General features: G+C 44.0%; 2 protein-coding genes across 9 annotated transcripts in view; one reads left to right on the forward strand and one right to left on the reverse strand.

Annotated features, from left to right (window-relative positions):
• Positions 1 to 20,978, forward strand: part of MCPH1 (microcephalin 1) — a 231,750-nt gene that overhangs the window by 94,160 nt on the left and 116,612 nt on the right. For all 8 annotated transcript variants that reach the window (XM_027530112.1, XM_027530116.1, XM_027530118.1 and 5 more), the window contains one exon: positions 3,754 to 3,831. In XM_027530112.1, coding sequence (XP_027385913.1) covers positions 3,754 to 3,831 — 78 coding nt within the window. The remainder of the gene's footprint in view (positions 1 to 3,753; positions 3,832 to 20,978) is intronic.
• Positions 5,844 to 20,978, reverse strand: part of ANGPT2 (angiopoietin 2) — a 58,087-nt gene continuing 42,952 nt past the window's right edge. The window contains exons 6-9 of the mRNA XM_027530121.1: positions 15,503 to 15,604; positions 14,568 to 14,734; positions 9,729 to 9,859; positions 5,844 to 6,965 (exon numbers count right to left, since the gene is read on the reverse strand). Of these exons, the coding sequence (XP_027385922.1) occupies positions 6,805 to 6,965; positions 9,729 to 9,859; positions 14,568 to 14,734; positions 15,503 to 15,604 (561 nt within the window). The 3' untranslated portion in view covers positions 5,844 to 6,804. The remainder of the gene's footprint in view (positions 6,966 to 9,728; positions 9,860 to 14,567; positions 14,735 to 15,502; positions 15,605 to 20,978) is intronic.

The following is a 20,978-nucleotide window of genomic DNA, read 5'->3' on the forward strand; positions in this document are numbered from 1 at the left end:
GTGTTTCTCACTGTGCTGCTCTTCCACATGCTTCATGTCGGAAGTGAACCTGATTTGAAACTTTCCACAGTTTATGTCCAGGGCTAATTATATGAGTTTGTAGGGAGCTAATGTGTCTCTGTAAACGATAACATACATTGACCGATAAAAGTAAGGCAAACAGTATGTTACTGCAGTGGCTTATTTTAACCACCCATATAGAACTGTGTACAAACATGATTTCAGTGTAGAGTTATAAATTTTCTAATACCTTCTTTCACTGAATTAATATATTAAGTTGTTGTTTTTTTTTTTTTGTTTGTTTGTTTGTTTAATGCTGGTTACACAGCAAAAATAAGGGGGAAAGAAAAAGAGAATTCAATGACAAAACGCCCAGGTACACACAGATCTGTTTGAAGATTAGGATCCCTGAGGACCCAGCTCATTGCTCTCTCTCTAATGGAGGCAGGTTTTCTCCGTTTTTTCACCCCTTTCCCACTGTGTCAGTGTGAGCCCCACGCCGCGGGCTGTTTGTTCCGGCTCCTGTGATGTGTCTTCTGACTCTCCTCCCCAGCAGTTGTGTTTGCACTGATGTCCTTGGCACACAGGGCTGGAAACAGGGTATGCTAGCAAACCTTCCCTACCGTGTGGAGCCGCCGACCCTATTTTCTGACCGCCTCTTCCAAAGCTGCCTCTACTGCAGCCAAAAGAAAGCGCCTGCTTCAGTGCCGTCCTGACACGTGGGCTCCCTGTGCTGAGATGCCTTCTCCTCTCGGCCTGTCTCTGCCTTTGCCTCGTGAACGTTTACTCAGTGTCAGCCCCTCTGTGGACCCTGTCGTGGCTCTCCCGGCCTGAGCTAGTTTGCTTCCTCTTGTAAGTGTGCCCAGCACTGCTTTGGAGAAATCAGCGTTTGTGGTTTCCCCTCATGCCTCCCGCAAGAAGGTAAATCTTTCTAGGGTAAATCCTCCTGGATTTCCAGGAGCCAGCTTGGTAGGCTTTCAATAAGTTGTTCACAGATGAATGGATTGTGAGCAGAAAGAAATGGCTGTTGAGTAAGTAAACGCATCTGTTGAAAGTAAGATCTGGGCCAGTGCTGAGAATGGCCATGCAGACCCTGTATTCCGTTCTTATCTTTATTCCACCGTCATACTCACTTTGTCTTAGAAACAAAACAAAATGCTGTCCCATGTTGGGTAAGTACTAGGTTTAATATTAAAAAGGAGATATTTCAGACTGATATTCCATGGATGATTCCGAAGTTTCAGTTCAGTTCAGTCGCTCAGTCGTGTCCGACTCTTTGTGACCCCATGAATCGCAGCACGCCAGGCCTCCCTGTCCATCACCAACTCCTGGAGTTCACTCACACTCACGTCCATCGAGTCAGTGATGCCATCCAGCCATCTCATCCTCTGTCGTCACCTTCTCCTCCTGCCCCCAATCCCTCCCAGCATCAGAGTCTTTTCCAATGAGTCAACTCTTCGCATGAGGTGGCCAAAGTACTGGAGTTTCAGCTTTAGCATCATTTCTTCCAAAGAAATCCAGGGCTGATGTCCTTCAGAATGGACTGGTTGGATCTCCTTGCAGTCTGAGGGACTCTCAGGAGGCTTCTCCAACACCACAGTTCAAAAGCATCAATTCTTCGGCACTCAGCTTTCTTCACAGTCCAACTCTCACATCCATACATGACCACAGGAAAAACCATAGCCTTGACTAGATGGACCTTTGTTGGCAAAGTAATGTCTCTGCTTTTGAATATGCTGTCTAGGTTGGTCATAACTTTCCTTCCAAGGAGTAAGCGTCTTTTAATTTCATGGCTGCAATCACCATCTGCAGTGATTTTGGAGCCCCAAAAAATAAAGTCTGACACTGTTTCCACTGTTTCCCCATCTATTTCCCATGAAGTGATGGGACCAGATGCCATGATCTTCATTTTCTGAATGTTGAGCTTTAAGCCAACTTTTTCACTCTTCACTTTCACTTTCATCAAGAGGCTTTTTAGTTCCTCTTCACTTTCTGCTGTAAGGGTGGTGTCATCTGTGTATCTGAAGTTATTGATATTTCTCCTGGGAATTTTGATTCTAGCTTATGCTTCTTCCAGTCCAGCGTTTCTCACGATGTACTCTGCATATAAGTTAAATAAGCAGGGTGACAATATACAGCCTTGACGTACTCCTTTTCCTATTTGGAACCAGTCTGTTGTTCCATGTCCAGTTCTAACTGTTGCTTCCTGACCTGCATACAGATTTCTCAAGAGGCAGGTCAGGTGGTCTGGTATTCCCATGTCTTTCAGAATTTTCCACAGTTTATTGTGATCCACACAGTCAGAGGCTTTGACATAGTCAACAAAGCAGAAATAGATGTTTTTCTGGAACTCTCTTGCTTTTTCCATGATCCAACGGATGTTGGCAATTTGATCTCTGGTTCCTCTGCCTTTTCTAAAACCAGCTTGAACATCAGGAAGTTCACAGTTCATGTATTGCTGAAGCCTGGCTTGTAGAATTTTGAGCATTACTTTACTAGCATGTGAGATGAGTGCAATTGTGCGGTAGTTTGAGCATTCTTTGGCATTGCCTTTCTTTGGGATTGGAATGAAAACTGACCTCTTCAAGTCCTGTTGCTACTGCTGAGTTTTCCAAATTTGTTGGCATATTGAGTGCAGCACTTTCACAGCATCATCTTTCAGGATTTGAAATAGCTCAACTGGAATTCCATCACCTCCACTAGCTTTGTTCGTAGTGATGCTTTCTAAAGCCCACTTAACTTCACATTCCAGGATGTCTGGCTCTAGGTCTGAAGTTTAGAAACTACCAAAAAGGAAGATTTAGACTTCATTCCTAGTAAGTCCGCAAAAAACCCTTAAACTTTACATCACAACTCTAGAGACATAGAATGAATTCACTGACTGCAGGAAAGAAGGAAATTGCAGATAAAAAGATAAGTGTGAGTTACGTAATTCAGTTTGTTTATTTTAGCTGTACTTTAATTCACACAGTTTAATTCACACAGATATTCAGGAAGTTTCATCATAGAGATGAGTGCAGGATCTCAAATGTTGTTGAAGTAAAAGCGAAAGCATTGTTTTGATTATTCTAAAATGTTATGATGATGATGATGAAAGCTTGTTTATGATATGAGACATTTTACTCTTCTGAAGGGTGAGAAGGATTTCCCAATGTGTTATAGAAAACTTCTCCTAAAGATATTAGCAAATGATATAAATAAAGTTATACCGCAGAAGTTTTGCTCTTTGCAATTAGGTTTATGATCTATCGTCTCCAAATATATGGAGTTTTTTAATTAATGAGATTCTGTGTTATTTGCTTAAGATGGTCTGTAACAACTGTCTAAATTGGAAACTGGAATTTAGGAAGATGTAGTGTTTCATATGTTTAGAAGTAGAATGGTGTTCAGTATTTGGCCTCACTCAGATATAATAATAACCCAGGCTTCTAGCCATCCAGAGATGTTTTTCCTTAACCAAGCATTCATTAATATTTGTAACATTTACACAACCTGAAGAGTCTGATAGCCCTTCAGTGTTCAGGATGCTCCATGGAGTGTGTAGTGACTGCTGGGGTTTTTTTGTTTTGTTTTCGTTTTGCTGTATCTTTAAAGTGGTCTGCTGCTGCTGCTAAGTCTCTTCAGTCGTGTCCGACTCTGTGCGACCCCAGAGACGACAGCCCACCAGGCTCCCCCGTCCCTGGGATTGGTTTATTGTCCACTAAAAGCCTGATAGATTTATTAAAAGTGCTCTGCTTCTTCTGTCACTTACAGGTACTGTGGTCTTTGGAAATGGGTCACTGGATTTCTGAGGAACCATTTGAACTGTCTAACTACTTCCCTGCAGCTCCTGTAAGTCACACATTATTTTATGATGATAAGTGCAATTTGGTATTTTCAGGAAATTGTTATTGGCATAGATACATACTCAAGGTTTTTAAAATTAAATCAATAGCAATTATACTTATAACTAAAATGACACATCTGCAGAAGTTAACGCATTTTGTCTATTTGTGGGAATAAATGTGAGACCATTCCTCAAAAAGTCATGAGGAATATAATCCCCAAAAATTTAATTATGGAAGTCCTTAGGATTGAGAAACACAGTAATGAAAGAAGGCAAGATTTTTGAGAAAGTGCTATTCTGTCTGGCTTACTACATCAAATATTAATGCTGTTACTGTTAACAGAACTGATGGGCATAAAAGTGGCCGCGTGCTAGCATTATGATGTGGTCTTTCTGTTTTGGTGTTTTTTCTAAAACTTAACTTCAGCTTTACTGACTTTCTGGTATTTCAAATTCTTAGTTGGAAAGTTCCAGGTTCCAGTGTTTTTAAAGATTAATAAGTAGGTAATTTCAGGTTTGTTTGGAAGTCAGATTGTGCAGAAGTTGGCTTTTGTTTTCAAATGTTAACTGGTTTGTAACAGATTATTCTTTCAAAAGATTATGCCAGAAAGATAATTGATGATCTGTAATCTGCGACCTGTCTCCAGGTTTTTCAGCTTTGAGAATGCCATATGACTGTCACATAGTAAGAAATGGAACTTTACCTCCCTGGGGCTTATTTAGTTGTCGTTTCTGTTTCCATTTTTGAGACTGCTGTTTGATTTGGTCTTGGCTTTATACATGTTTTCTTAAGAAGAAGAAAAATTGCTCTCAGCAAGACGTGTTGTTTGAAATACCAGGTAAGGAGTTGAAGTGTGAAGTAAAGATGCAAATTCCCCCCATTCTCTGACATGAGAGAGTATATGTAACACTGAGTAACATAGTGATGTTTACCTTTGAAACTCACCTTATCTGCCTACATGGACAAGTGCTGTAAATGAAGTGTGTTGTTGCCAGTTCTTCCTGTATTTTCATTTCCCCACCTCGGCGTCTGTCATATGGTCATTGAGATATCATGAAAACATATGGTTTCTTCTGGAGCAGGGATATTTTCTTATTATCAGATGTTTTTTAGCTCGGTACAAAGCCGTGTATACAGTCACCCTTTGTTAAATTTACAGTGCCTTCTTACACATACTGAGAGTAGCTGTTCTGAGACGGGAGGTTACTTGCTGGTTAATGTATTTGTTGGGAAGGTACAGCATGGTGAGAAGTGTGTCCAGAGTCTGCTCAGCAACACCTGGGTGTTAGGAAACTAAGTTCAGAAAGGGGAGATGTGGGCATGACATAAATTAGATAAGAAAAAATGTAGTGGTAGAATAGCGTAAGGTGAGACAGACACAGGTAACGCTGGCTGCAGACTTGGCTCTAAGTTTCCTAACATCTGACTCAACTGTGAATCTATGAGAAATGGCTTCCAAATTATGGTGCATTACACAAATGTTATTAGTGTTAATTGTATCCTGGAACTTCAACAGAGTTAAAATTCTAGGAGTTTTCACAGTCCTGAGCTTAAATCTGTGCTCTCGAAATGTTCTGTAAATATTTCCGTATACTATTATATAAATGGCTCGATGGACGGAGTCTGGGTGAACTCTGGGAGTTGGTGATGGACAGGGAGGCCTGGCGTGCTGCGATTCATGGGGTCGCAAAGAGTCGGACACGACTGAGCAACTGATCTGATCTGATTATATAAAGAGCAGGTTTTGGTTTTGCACTCCAGAACACTTTTTTTTTAAGTTGACTCCTGGTTTAAGTTTAGTAGGATTTAAGTTATTGTTACTGATGCAAATTATGGTTTTCCCCTGACTAACTTGTGGGGTGAATCTAGCTTGAGAAGCATAGCTTTGTAACTGTTTCAAATGGAAAGGTTTCTCAACCACAAACTGCATTGTAGCCTACTTCCCTAAAATACATCTTGGTAGAAGAGAAACAAGACTTCTGTTCTACAACAGTAAGTAAAAGATAGGAAAGCCTGTTTGTCATGAAATTAAATGTATAATTTTCTTCATTAAAAATCAAGATTTTCCTTGTCATGAAGCACAATCATTTGTTTCATAATCAAATTACAATGCTGTAAATATTATCATAGAAGTTAAATGTGGTCCTCTCACCTAATAAGTTATATTTAATTACTAAAAATACCTTCATATTTAACAGCAAGGCAGGAAAAAATAGTACAATCTTCATATATACCAAAAGAACACGTTTCTATTAATAATTTCAGAGATCCTGAAAGTTTTCACCATGGAAACTTTGAAATATATATATTTGAGCATTAACTTAAAACTAAGCTGTCAATACACACGTAAATATGCTGTTCTCAAAATGAAAATTTAAAGCTCCTAAGAGGAGGCAGAAAAATGCATTAGCTATGTTTTTCCTTCTCTAAATGTTAAAACTACTAATAACCACTTCTCACAAAAATCCCTGAATATATAATGTATTTTTATGGCTTGCAGAATTTTTTCTTCCTTTTAATTATGATAGCGATGCTGAATTCAGGACATATAGATATTTACACAGTCTATAAACAGTGCTTGGAAAAATGCAGTTCCAAGGTTATCTCTACTACACAGCATAAGTGTTCTGTTTTCCAGTTATTTACTGATCAGCTCGCGCGTAACATTCTTGGTTGTGACAACAGAGTCTGTAAATTGTCAGTCTCGTTTGCGAGCTTAGATTTATCTTCCCGAAGGCTTTCTGCCGGGTCACCACACCAGGCTGTGGCTTGTCTGGGGTTGTGCGTCGGTTCACTGAGTGATGCAGGTTCAAGGGGTAAGCCTCACGGGGCTCGCACTGGGAGCTCACGGCCCCTTCTGCACCGAGTGGGCAGTTCGTCCAAGCCAGATGCGGAGACAGCGTGCAGTCTTTTAGTGCTTTGGGAGCAAGTCTCTGGAAACAGGGCAAGACATTGTCCCTCAGGTGGGTGCCAGAGTTTAGAAATCTGCTGGACGGATCATCATGGTCGTGGCCTTAAGTGAGTAGCCGGAGCCCTTCCAGTAGTACCACTTAATACCGTTGAACTTATTTGTGTTCTGCCTCTGTGGGTAGTACATTCCATTCAGGTTGGAAGGACCACAGGCATCAAACCACCAGCCTGTGAAAGGGAAGCACAGAAGGAATTAGGAGCCAGGCAGCCCTGACTGTCGCACCTTTGAGTGGGAAATGCCAGCTCTTCAGAGAGTCACATCCCAGGTCTGTGAAGCATGTGCCCGGAGCCACTCTTGAGTGTGGGGAGAGCCGCCTGGCAGAGGGGAGCGTGGCTCTCCATCTCTGCACTAGTTGGACCGTGGCTCCCTAAGGCACACGTTCTTAGGAGCTCCCTTACTTCTCTGTGCTGTGGGGAAGGGCCAGTCACCCGCCGAACATGGCTAGGAGAGCCAGGGGACAGCTGAAAGTGGGGAAGGGTCAGAACCTGGAGAATGGGTGGGTGGGTCTCATGGGGCCAGGCTCACCATCTATCCTGTCCCAGCCACACGGTGGACCAGACTGATTCAGGCTGCCCTTCCACTACAAAGAAAGTCTTTTTGTTGAAAGCGTAACCCTAGATTTTAAGTACTCAGTGGAGCTAGATAAAAAGCAAATCTTCAAGTCCCAGAAACAAAAAGAAAATTTTCAGCTGTAGTGGTGTGTGCCCTAAAGTAAAGCGAGGGTCTCGGGGGTCATCCACACCTACCCCTGAAGGACTAGTCTGGGGTAACGCCATTCCCCAGAGGCCTTGGGTTTGTGAGGAGAGGAGTGACCTCGATCTACATGTCTTAATTCAGATAAACCTTCATATTGTGTTGGGAGGACATACACAGTATGATGCCATTTGTATAAAATTTTAAAATACAGAAAAAAATAACAACTATTCTTGATATCTCCAAACCTAGTAAAAGAAATAATGTGACCATTACCTCAGGGGCAAGTATTTGTAGGGCCTGTTTTATTTCTTTAAAAGTATTCTGGTGCGTATATTCTATTCTGATATTCACGTGCTGCTCTGTGGTCACCAATTATTCCATCCAGATGCCTAAATTCTTTCCGGGGGTAACAGCTCCATTACTTGATTCAGATTAATGTTGATTTGATAAGACGTTTGTGTGTGAGGCTCATAATCCTTCCTAATATTCAGGAATATTACACACTTATGAGTCTGTCCATTCCAGAGCCTGCTGCCTGACTCAGCTATTGAATTTACTGTACATGCAAAAATCTAGCTGGCTTCTCCTTGGTCCAGACCACAGCTTGGAATCTGACCTCTACACTCTCTCTCTCGGGCTACATTTCTTCTTTCCCGTCTGCTTTCCACTTCCACTCTCGGCCCTAAATCTTAATCTGAGTAAATAAATCTGTTGTTTCCTTGGTTATTAATGCACTGATACTCTCCTGAGTAGCTCCTGACGTTCGGGTGGTCTGAAAACTGCTGTCGCCCGAGTGGACTGCTGGGCTCAGTGTGGGAATGGCAAACAGGAAGGATTCCAAGGGCTCACTCCCCCACCCCCTTCCCCTGGTTGGCTTTAAAAAGGATTATTATGGTTGATGGGGGAGACAGGCAGCTTTTACACAATCCGCATAATAGCATTCTCTGGTTGAAATAATTACTGAAGTGGGCCTGGCTAATAAGGAAGGCTTAATGTTACCACCATGTACTCATACATAAAATACATTCTCTAAGGAACCGTAAGACTGAGTTTCTTAATGGAGCCTCCATCTCTCAGTATCACTGAAAGACTTGAAAATTACTTTATTTCACATTATTTTCTTAAATAAATCCTTTTGCCTGTAAACAGTTCTTAACTGCAGTGCTAACACATGGTAAGTTTAGATCCTTTACTTGTTGACGCAGTCCCTCATACTTGTAAGATTTATTGACCTCAGCTCTTTCCTCTGGTTTTCCTGGGTGAGTAATGAATGAATTTTTGGTGATACAATTCATGGCCTCCACAGATTCAACACTGCCAGTTTCCTGTTTGCCTCTACATTTAGTCTGCACTGTTGGCAGAATTTTCGTTGCTGATTTCAATCTTTCAGTGTTTTTAAGAACTAACTTTGACAGCATTTGCCAGACTTTTTTTCTGGTCTCGGTCACAATTAACTGGCTCTGGTTATTCCACTTTAAAAGTTTTAGGAATCAGAAGAATACGTTTCCTAACAGTTGGTCCCTATCGCTAAACTCTGACATGCTTCTGAGAACTCATCCAGCCATTTAAGTGACTGTTATATCAGATTTGTTTTTGAATGTGGTTTCTTTTTTATTTTGAGAGATCTAGCATGGGAGGTATCAATAGAAGGCAAGAACAGCCTGAAAATAAAGGCCTTAATTTAAACTGGACTATCATTCATTTTAATTTGATGCACAGAAAAGGAGGTTGTTTAGTTATTTTCTTTGCATTATAAGTGTTTGCTATATATTAATGACATCTTTAAAAAAAACTGAAAAATTCTTGTTTGAACTATAAATTATTCATTAGAAACATTCCTATACTAATGAATCCACGTCACTGCTTTGTTGCCATTTTGAATTCTTAACCTTTCTAATAAAGCAAAATGGAATTAAACCATCTTTCTAACATCTGATATTCAGCACAAGCTCAGGAGAGCTTGCTCAGGGTCACATGGCCCCTCTCCCTGCCAGGGCCAGGTCCTGAGGAGACACAGTTGGCCTAGCGACAATTCTAGCTCCATATCACATTAGTGCGTAAAACTCAACAGTCCAAAAAAGCGAAAAACAAACCTCCCCGCATTGAGCAAGTCCATCTAGTTATGAAATTTGGACACTGTCACCGATCACAGGTTGCAGTCTGAATAGCCAACCTTTCACTCTCTGAAACCTTTCCTTGCCAACACAAATTGGAAGAGAGAAAAATCCTCCCACCTCCTGTGAGCATTTGTGAGCATTTGCAAATGCATTTGTCGTTGTCTGCATCCTTCGTGCTAAAATCATTTCCTGGCTGGCTTATGCTGCTTATTTTGCCGGCTGTCCCCGTGAGGCCTTTAAGGTGAATCCTATGAGCATGCAAAGAAAAACAGAAAAAAAAAAAAAAGCAAAACATAATTGGCTTGGGTGGTTGATTTATCGTAGTGGAAAGTTTTTTACAATGAAGAATTTCATTCTACAGAAGCGTGTGCTATGCCGGTTAGTGCACTAATGCACTAACAGGACAAAATGTTTTTGTGCTGGTATAAACAGGAACCAACTTATCATCAAACCCTTAGGCAAAGAGGAATGTTTTCATGAAACCTTCACCGCGTATCACTTGCACAGCATCAGCAGGGACTTCGGGGCCCTATAATTTATTTTCCTGCTGCTTTCAGATAAACAAAAGAGGGGAAAATGCGTTGTGAAGGGATCCTCTTTCCATATCATGGAAATAGTAATCAAAGTCCCGAGATGACCAGTGGGGGTGGGGAGGGCAGCAGACCAGGAAGGACCATTGCACTTGGTGTAGAAGTCTCATGAACCATGTAGAAAACAACGCCTGTAGCTGCTTGGCCTCATTTTTGAATAGTATTGTAATAAACCTGCCAGACTTTGAGAAACAATAAGCGTATTGTTCATTAAACTCCAGATGATGGCCCAGGCTTTTTGTTCAGTCGCCAAATTGTGTCCAACTCTTTGCGACCCCATGGACTGCAGCATGCCAGGCTTCCCTGTTCCTCAGCATTTCAGAGTTTGCCCAAGTTCATGTCCATCGAGTCTGGGATGTCATCCAACCATCTCATCCTCTGTCATCCCCTTCTCCTCCTGCCTTTAATCTTCCCCAGCATCAGGGTCTTTCTCAGTGAGTCAGCGTATTGCATCAGGTGGCCGAAGTATTGGAGCTTCAGTTTCAGCGTCAGTCCTTCCAGTGAATATTCAGGGTTGATTTCCTTTAGGATGGACTGGTTGGATCTCCTTGCAGCCCAGGGGATTCTCAAGTCTTTTTCAGCACCACAGTTCAAAAGCATCAATTCTTTTGTGCTCTGGCTTTTAGGAGATCGCAAAAATCTGGCTCCCCACCAGCAGCGTGTCTGCCCAGGAGGAGGGGAGAAGGGCCGGGGGGCTGTGTGCCCTGCTCCAGGGGAGCCCGGGCCAGGGAAGCAGGGTCTAGGGGACGCTAGAGCCTGCACCGAGCCTGTGTTGCTGTGTGGGCCTTGGGCCGGGGTTGCTGAGTCTCCCATCCTGGGAACGCTCCTGTTCTCTAAGCCCCCTAGACGCCACTCATCTTGCGAACACCAGCTCATGTGTGCTGGCAACTATCTTGGAAGGAGTAGGGTTTCTTGGAATTCATTTTGGAACAGAAGGTGGAGCCGGGAGGAAAGGTTGGCCAGGGGCCTGTCTCTCAGCACCCACACCACGCACTCCCATACGTGAGACTCAGTGCCCAGAACAGCCCCAAGGTAGGCATGCGGCACCCGCCGTCTCACAGGTAGGACGGCTGAGGTTCAGAGACAGGAACTCGCCCAGAGGGACACACCGTACGTGGCAGAACGGGGACTGGTCGCAGCTGCCCCTCTGTTAGGGCTCCACGCTGGGGCACCCAGTGTGTGGTTATGGAGGAAGTCGTTGAGGGCGCCTGGGACCTTACCCAGTAGGTTCCATAAAGCATTACCCCTGAATAACTTCTGTGTTAATAACTCAGATTTTTTAATTGTTTGTAATATTGTAACTCTGCAAACCTCATCACAAAGCAGGGCCTGAGTTTCTTGATTTCAGGCCCCTCTTGTGTTTCAGTCATGACCCCAGGCTCCAGCACAACCTCTGTATACCTGGTGTAACATGTTCATGTCAGTTCTGCTCATCTCTGAGGTTTTGAAGCACTTTGCTTTTTTTTTTTTTTAAACTTTTGTATTTGGGGTATAGCCAATTAACAATGTTGTGATACTTTCAGGGGGACAGCAAAGGCGCCCCGCCATCCATGTACATGTATCCATGCTCCCCTCCCGTCCAGGCTGCCATATAACAGAAGGACTTTAAATTTCTGTCCCGGCCCGTCCCATTAATTGCAGGCAGGACTGAAATGAATGACTGCCTTTAGATCCTTCTGTTGTGTGGCCCACTGGTTAAAGTTGGCTTTTTTTCAAAACTTTATCAAGAATAGCCACATTCTCGAAATTGCTTTAAATTGGTACCCATCGCTTTTATACCACAGTGGAATGATGAGAGAGGTAATGCCAATATTTAATAATTAAATCTTAGTGTTTGTATGGAACTACCAGAATGTTGGTGTGTGTGTGCTTAGTCACTTCAGTCATGGCCAACTTTTTGTGACCCTATGGACTGTAGTCTGCCAGGATCCTCTGGATTCCCCAGGCAAGAATACTAGAGTGGGTTGCCATTTCCCTCTCCAGGGGATTTTCCCAACCCAGGGATCGAACCCACATCTCTTAACATCTCCTGCATTGGCAGGCAGTTCTTTACCACAAACGTGACCAATTCTTAAGGTTTAATATACCAATAGTTTTTAGTTTTAGTAAAAAGAATCATATTCTATTGATGCACTTATATATTCCTATAACATGTATTTTTTTCAGTTTTCTAACATTTGAGAAAAATTCCTTTAGTAAAAAACAACTGCTACATGCAGTTGGCATTCTGAAATATCAATAGTTATTTTAAGTTTTAGTCACATCCCAGTTTTCTTATCACATTGATGTGTTTTATCAGGATAATAATTTTTTTCAATGTAGTATCTGCCCTATAATGTCAAGTAAATTAAACTGAGCTTTAAACAAATATGGGCTTCTTTACATCATGTATCTAAAAATTGATTGTGTTTCTAAAGGAAATACATCTGTTAAGAACCATCACAGTTTAAAATATTTTTATAATGTCAGCATACAAGGGTAATGACCCATTTTGTAAAATCTTCTTATGTAAATAGTCTAATCCTTAATTTTTGTGTTCTTTCTTTCTTTTTAATTTCTCTGTTGTAGAGTTCTAACTGTTGCCAGTTGAAAAAATATTTAGCTTGGAGGTAAAACAGTGACCAGCCACTCATGTCTAAAACTTCATTGAGTTTTTGATCTCTTTAGAGTCCCCTTGGGGCTGCACTGCAGCCCAGACACCTATCTCTTCACTCATCTGAGCCCCGGTCCACTCTGGGCAGCCCGGCTCTGTGTGTGATGAGAGCCAATGACTGACTTCTTAGAAGTCATGTCAAAGCTTGTCAGACACTATGTCTTCAGACGTGCTCCTGAATTTTGGCCCACCGTTTAGTGGGGCACGAGACGGTATGCACTTCTCAGGTAGCTGTCAGCAGGCCGGCTTTCAGCCCTTTTTTTTTTTTTTTTGAGCTGTCCATTGCGGCCTCCCCGAAAAGCCAGCTCAAGGACTTTAAAAATCACAGGGTTTTTTTTCCCCCCAAACTACTAAGGTCTTGGAATTTTCATTGAGCAGAGGGTCTGAATTGGGCATCGGTGAAATCCAGCCAGGACTGCAGGCCAGCTGACCTCTGTCTGCTGTGACACTGCTGTGGACCTTCTCTCCTGCCTGACATCAGAGTAGGTGTCTCACGTGTGCCCTGCGGCCACCGGAGCCGCGCCTCCCCCCTCCATTCTTCCCCAGCCTGTGCCTTCTAGACTCCCTTCAGGGTGTGCTGGTACCTGACCCCTTGTGTTGTATCTTCCCAGACCAGTTCCTGGGTCACCTGCAGGCATCCCGTCCCCCTGGCCCCTGCCAGCGACAGGCATCCTGAGCCCCTGCGTGACGGCGAGATGCCCTGACCCCTGCACTGCCCTGGCCGCACACAGCAGGGTGCGGAGCCCCTTTGCTCTGCCTCCACTCTCAGGCCATTCTAGCGCCAAAGAGCCAATTCCCACTCAGAACTGTCCGTGCTTTTCTTGGAACATTCGAGATTAGCTCCGCCAAGTAGGTGGGAGGACGCAAATACTGAGGCCGTGCTGCGAACCAGCCCGTCTTCCTGCAGCCCAGGGCAGAGGACCCAGCTGCCCAACCACCCAGCTAGTCATGCCTCTCTTGAGCTTGGAGCTCATCCTGAGTTTGGGATGGAATGCAGCAACTGAATGTGGTTGAACTTCACAAAGATAAATTTAAGTTTTAAAACCTTCTGGAAGGAAACAGCATACTCATATATCTGTTAGGCTTCCCCGTGGCTCAGATGGTAAAGAATCTGCCTGCCAAATGCAGGAGACCCGAGTTCAGTTCCTGAATTGGGAAGATCTCCTGGAGAAGGAAATGGCTACTCATTCCAGTATCCTAGCCTGGAGAATTCCATGGACAGAGGAGCCTGGTGGGCTACAGTCCATGGGGTCGCAAAGAGTCAGACACAACTGAGCAACTCACATACACATACATCTGCTGTGTTATTGGCATGGTATCTTATAAGGACACAACATTCATTTATTCTGCAAATAATTACCTGCCATGCAGGGTTCATCTGTGCTCTGAGGCTACAGAGCAGACACAACAGGCACAATTCTGTCTCTTAAAGCTCCCCTTGTATCATTAGAATTAGAATGTTAAAACTAGAGACACTTGCCTAAGGGCAGCAAAGAACTCTGAGAGCCAAGCTGCTTTTCCCCATTAAGGGAGCTTGGTGATGGACAGGGAGGCCTGGCATGCTGCGATTCATGGGGTCGCAAAGAGTCGGACACGGCTGAGCGACTGATCTGATCTGATCTGATCTGAGTCATTCAGATTCTGGTTAATACAGTGGGGTTCTGACTTCCGGCAAGTCTTTTAACTCGTTTCAGTGACATGTAATTTCCTCACCTGTAGTTGAGTTCTTCATTCGAGAGATAGAAGTGGTCGTACAGCGAGTAAGCCTCATTCCCTTCCCAGTCTCTTAGGTGTATTTTCAGCACGTAGCGTTTCTGACCCGTCACCTGCGAAACAAACTCATTTCCCAGCCAGTGTTCACCTGAAGGGTTCCCGAATCCCTGAAATTCAAGTTGAAAAGTTCACTTACTTCACTTTTTTTTTTTTTTTCCCCTTCACATATTTGAAATCAGTAGTCCATCAACTGAACGTGGAACAAGCATCAAACATTCAGCAGAAATTCCTTCCTGTGCTGTGAAACTTTGGGACCTTCCATATAAGGTTTTTAAAAAATCAGTTTTAAGAAGCTAAGCGGTTACCAGAAGGAGATTGGTATTGGAATAATTAGAAGGACTTGGAGAACCCCCAATAGAAACATTATCCTAGGGGCCTCCCTGCTGGTCCAGGGCTTGAGGCTTCACTTTCCAGTGCAAGGGGTCTGGGTTCAGTCCCTGGTGGGGGAGCTCAGATCCTGCATGCCTGCTGGCCAAAAGCCAAAAAATAAAACAGAATCAGTGTTGTAACAAACTCAATAAAGACTTTTAAAAAAATGGTCCACATCAAAAAAATCTTAAGAAAGAAGCATCATCATAAACACCTTAGTTTGTAGAGGTGTGAAATGCTGTGAAGCAGTCTACCCCTAGAAATGCTGAGCCCACTAGCTTTCGCATGCCTTTGTTTTGATATTTCGTTTACGTTACACCGACTGGACCATTCTTTAACGTGGTGACAGAAGCACCAGTTAGAAAGATCCTTTTGGTTTCAAGACAAAAACAAAAATGATCAAAAGTCATGGGTTAGTTTTCGATTTGTGGTGGAAGTCCTGCACATTCTCAAAGTTAGTTTTTGCAAGGAAAATTATTTTCAGATGGTTTAAAGAATATCCATACCACTTTATATTCTTTCCAAGTCCTCTGAAAATCAACACTGCCGTCTTCACGTCGCTGAATAACTGTCCACCCACCTCCACCCGTTTCCATGTCACAGTAAGCCTGCAACGGGAACGCACAGTTACTGCCTGGGAAACGTCCGGACTTGGGTCCTCGTCTTACATAACAGAAACGAGATGAACAGAGATACTTAGAATACAGCCAGAGCTGATGGGGTTCTCTGGGGTAAATCTCTGTGGTCTTCCAAGAGGCAAAGGATTTTAGGGGAATTGAAAACCATGAATTTAAAAAAGTAAACAGTAACATAACACGACGTGTGGATGAAAATAGGACCTTGTCATCATCTGTTCTAGGCAGAGCCCCACCCCGACAGCTGACCCAGAGATCCGCGCTCCTTAGCGCTTTGTGGGGAACGGGGCATGTTGGCTGATTGGCCCCAAGTCTCTCATCTCCAGCCTGCAGAGATCCATTGCTTCGTGTCCACATCCCTGAAAACCTTTATGATGGTTGCCAGTCCCAATCAACTCTCCAGAGAGTTGTGTAAAAGGGAGACGCTTGGATTGCAGAGCTTCTAAGACTGCTGTGATGCCGTGGAGCTGTTAGGCTTCCTCTGAGTGTGGGATCAAAGTCAGCTTCCATGGTTCACCCCTCAGAAGGAGGGACCGGAGGCTTTGTGTGCGAACCGAGCGGGGCCTGGTGGTTCCACCCCACAGATCCCCGACCTCACGCTTCTCTCTACCTTGCTCACGGCCCCTGGTGTTTCTCTTCCCTACTCTTTTGATTTCTGCTTTTAAATGGGCTTGGTGGGTTTAAACTTTGCTCAGGACATGGGATTTCTTCTTGATCTAAGAGCATCCATGCTTAATTTCAGCTCAGCTGGAATTTTATTATGAAATTAAAAACCCCTGAAAATAAGATTACACAGATAGTTTTAAATAATGAGATTACAGTAGAACGAAGACGTTTTCCAAAAAGTTAAGATAAATGTCCCTACAGCCTCCAAGGTAGTAAATATGAAAGTTAAGGTTCAAAACCAATGAGAAGTGTTCTTTCTTTGTTGTCCTCCACGGTCTTTGGGGATACTTTTGGAGGTGGTTTTGGCAGAGTAAGTTTAAATGTGAACCATACTGCTTCTTGAGCTGAAATCTAGGGACTAGGGGCTAACGGTGCACCCAGAGTGCACCTAGGCCTGCCCCTTCACTGGGCGCACTTGTCTGCCAGCCTGTTGTGAGCCAGCCGAGAGCAGCAGCTGGAGCCCAGCGCCAGATCGCCCGTCCCCCTCTCTCTGCCACCTTTCCAGGCTCTCCCCAGCACCGTCACTCGGCCCATGTTGCCTTCCTGGTGATCCTTATGTTTGGAAACGTGTGTTCCATGAAAGAAAATTGTGTTTATCAGGAATGAAATGAATTCACCATTTAAATTAATCAGTCATATGAAGTTGATCTGCTTAAGATAACCCCTTATGGCTCTGAATTGACATTATTATTATCATTATCATTGCTCTGCATCACTCCGTTCCAAGCACCAGGCTGGGTTCTTTGTATCTGTGATCTCATGGCAACTTTGCTGTGCTACTCTTAATTCTACATTTTCGAAAGGAGAAAAGATTTGGTGAAGTCAGGTTAAGTTGATCAGAGTCATTCAGCTATTAAGTGTTGGCATATAGGATTTGAATAAGGTCTCTTTAATTCCTGATTCTGTGATGTGTTTTCTACTCCCTCATGCTTTCCAGATGGGCTTCCCTGGTGGCTCAGACAGTAAAGAGTCTGCCTGCGGTGCAGGAGACCCAACTTCAATCCTTGGTCTGGAAGATCCCCTGGAGAAGGAAATGGCTACAGTGACAAAGAGTGGGACACAACTGAGTGACTCACACACATGCTTCCAAACACAGGGAAGCTTGGCTCTTTTGTTAATAGGCCAGAAGTCCCTCCACCCAGCTCCACACTGAAGTCAGTTCATGAATAATCCTGCCTCTCACTTGCCTCTGGTCCATGAGATGGTCAGTACCGCTGACTTCTGTCAACATGTCTTTTAAAAGACCCTTCTAGTAAATTAGCTGAATAAGCTCCATTGGTCTGAGCAGTCACATGCACACACTTGGACTCTCCTACCCTAAAAGGTGTGCCGGGGGTGAAGGGCCTGCACGCTGTTCTCAGTGAGCCTATCCTCGTTCCATGACATTCACTTCTTCAGTGTCAAAATTGCCCTGATGAGTTACTGATATTTAAATCAGAGAACGACTCCATCTTGTTATGGAAATCAGTCAAGACCAAGGTCTGGGGTCTGAGCCATACTATCCTCTAACCCCATTAGAAACAATGATAGGATCGTGAGAACATATTTTAATATTTGTCCAGCTTGAGGGGAAGAAAAAAACCCAGCATTTATAAAAACTGAAGCATTATGGCTAGTTGGCTCATGCTGCTTCCAGAGGAAGATCGTGCTCCAGTGGAGCTCTCCATGTAGCCAGGAGGTACTGATGAAAATGATGGAGCAGATTGCATCAGGGTCAGAAAAGCAGAAGTCCTCAGATAATGCCCCAGACCTCCCTGCTCCAATTACAGCAGACCGAGGGCGGTCAGTGCTTCTGATTAGCACGCCACAGCATGGTCCACGGGCCTGGTATCTTGCTCTCAAGTTTGATGTCTTTGAGCAAATAACGCTCAATTTAAATGTCATGCTTCAACTCTGAGGCCATGGTGAATGAGTGATTAAACAGCAAACGGAAAAACGTTAGGAGTCAGGTATCCTGTGAAATTTAGGGAAGGAAACCACTGTGTCTCTTAACTAGCAAAAACAACAATGCTTCTGATAAATGCCACCGTGCAATGTCTATCTTGTACAAAAATCTAAAGAATTCTTTAAAAATCTAGTTGAAATATTTAAGCCTCTTTGGGAAAGATCTGCCAAGAGAGCTGTTGAGCATCCTTTTCTTGAATTAGAAGATTCAGGGTGAGCCTGAGTGTCCCGCCCTGCGGGGAAGTTGTCCATGGCCCTTTGTTATTGCTGTTTAGTCGCCACTGCTGCTGCTGCTAAGTCGTTTCAGACGTGTCCGACTCTGTGCGACCCCATAGATGGCAGCCCACCAGGGCCCGCCGTCCCTGGGATTCTCCAGGCAAGAACACTAGAGTGGGTTGCCATTTCCTCCTCCAGTGCATGAAAGTGAAAAGTGAAAGTGAAGTCACTCAGTCGTGTCTGACTCTTAGCGACCCCATGGACTGCAGCCTACCAGGCTCCTCTGTCCTTGGGACTTCCCAGGCAAGAATACTGGAGTGGGTGGCCATTTCCTTTTCCAGGGGATCTTCCTGACCCAGAGATCGAACCCAGGTCTCCTGCATTGCAGGCAGATTCTTTACCACTGAGCCACCAGGGAAGGCCCTCGTGGCTCTTGGGGGCAGCCAGAACAGTCACGCTTCCCGTACATCGACTGGATGGCAGGCACTGAGCCCTGTCCTCCGTGGTCACCTCCAGCGTCACCCTGAAACTGCTCTGTGAGACAGGGGAGCCCGCAGCACGTCGCAGATGAGGGAGCAGAGGCTGCAGGCAGGGCAGTGACTTGCCAAGAGGCACACGCTGGCAGAGTCAGAGTTTAGGCCCAAGTCTATCAGACTTTCTCAGGTTGTGAATCATGGAGTCTGAAGTCTGGAGGGGAATCCAGAGGTAACTTAATCTGGACCATATATCTTAGAGATGAAAAAATGGGGGTTTCAAAGATTGTTGTTCCCTGCTGTTCAGTGAGTTGTTTTTACCGCATGTGTGTAAAAGGGCGTGTAAATGCTAACGCTTCCAGCCATGGTCTGAGACTCCATCACCCCAGAGCCGTATATCATCCTCTTCCAGCACCGAGGCTGTTGGGCTGGTAGAGCCACTGGGGCAGGGGCACGAAGTAAGGCAGGAAGCGTTACGCCACAGGAGGGCGGCGCTGGTCCCTTTGGTCTGTTTGGGGTCATTCCACTTCATTCCCCATCCCTTCCTCCTCCTGTCACTCCTGTCCCGCCGTCCCCCTGCCCCCAGACCAAGGGCAGACCAACAGCTGGTGACAGACAATAGTGTATAAGAAGTTGGCCTGAAAACCAGAGAGCAAAGGGGACTCAAAGGCTTGGTACAGAGTCTGCTCATCACTTTTTCATCAGCAACAGACTGTTCAGGTTTGGGTTTTTTTTTCCTCCCCCTAATGCACTACTTCTAGGGTGCTAGGACATTAACTGGCTTTCAAGGTTGACTTAGAACACCATGAATAATTTAAATTTCTTTGGAAAGTATTATTCAAGGTAAATCGACTGTTTATCTTTTCCATTCATAATCAAGCATATGTTACTGTTTCAAATTCCATGTCTTTATAACCTTAATGTTTGTATTTTTTATAGTGTTTTTCTCTATCACCATGTTAAATACTGAGGATAATCCTGAGTTCAAAAGGCTAATACTTTCAGGAACCTCTAACATTTTCATTTTGATGCAGCATTGAGTGCATTTTCCGTAAGTGTTTCCGTTCATTCAATTTGTAGCTGCTTTTACAGTTAGTTGTAAACATATTTATAGGCATTTAACAAATACAGTCGTCTCACAGTTATATAGTGCTTCACACCGATTCTTGTGTAAGACTGTTTTATCTTATAGAAGCCACACTGAAATATTCCCTGGGGAAGTGTCTCCCCCACTCCCACCCCCACCCACCCCCATCTAAAGCTTAACGTCTCCTGCAGCAAATTCAGGAGCCATGCTCCTGAAAAATTCAGCATAACCAAGAACACTGAGTTAAACTGTACACCTGCTTCTCCTTACGGTAAGTTCTGGTTCTTGGTTCACTTATGCACGTACTTGGGAAGAAAAGCCCATCAGAGGGGATAAGAACAGCCCACCCAGGGTCCCTAAGCCCCTCTGCAGCATGTCCACAGCCTTCAGGGCTGTGATGGTGTTTGCACAGGTGGTACCAAAGGACTAGCAGGTGAAACTGCCAGCCCCCTAGAATGAACTAAGAGCGGACACCCTCACCGTGCTCCTCAGTCACACACTTGCAACCGGAGGAGAAAAGCCAGTGTCACTTCAGGACGTCCCTGACAAAGCAGTAAAAATGATCAATTTTATTAAGCCTCTACTGCTACAGGTCTGTTTTTTCTATTCCGTTTGATGACATGGAACTGGGTATTCATCACTTCTGCATATCAAAGTGCCTGTGGCTGTCTCAAAGAGAGAAACTGGGACTTTCAGTTGCAAACTGAATGAGCTTTTTTTTTAATGAAATACCAACCATTGTTACATGAAATAAGGACTGACGCATAAACTATGGTTATTCAAACTCTCAGATTTTGGAAAACATTTTCTTTACAACTAACAAAGAGAGTCTGACACTTCAAGACAAACAACTGACAGGAGGCATGACCAAGCCAAATGCAAGGGGAACACGAGCAGATTGTCTTATACAGGAGGTAGACGCGCAGAATGAGATAGCTCCTTCTGCATCGTCCATCAGCAT

The sequence above is a fragment of the Bos indicus x Bos taurus genome, chromosome 27 (assembly GCF_003369695.1).
Source record: "Bos indicus x Bos taurus breed Angus x Brahman F1 hybrid chromosome 27, Bos_hybrid_MaternalHap_v2.0, whole genome shotgun sequence".
NCBI classification, from domain to species: Eukaryota; Metazoa; Chordata; class Mammalia; order Artiodactyla; family Bovidae; genus Bos; species Bos indicus x Bos taurus.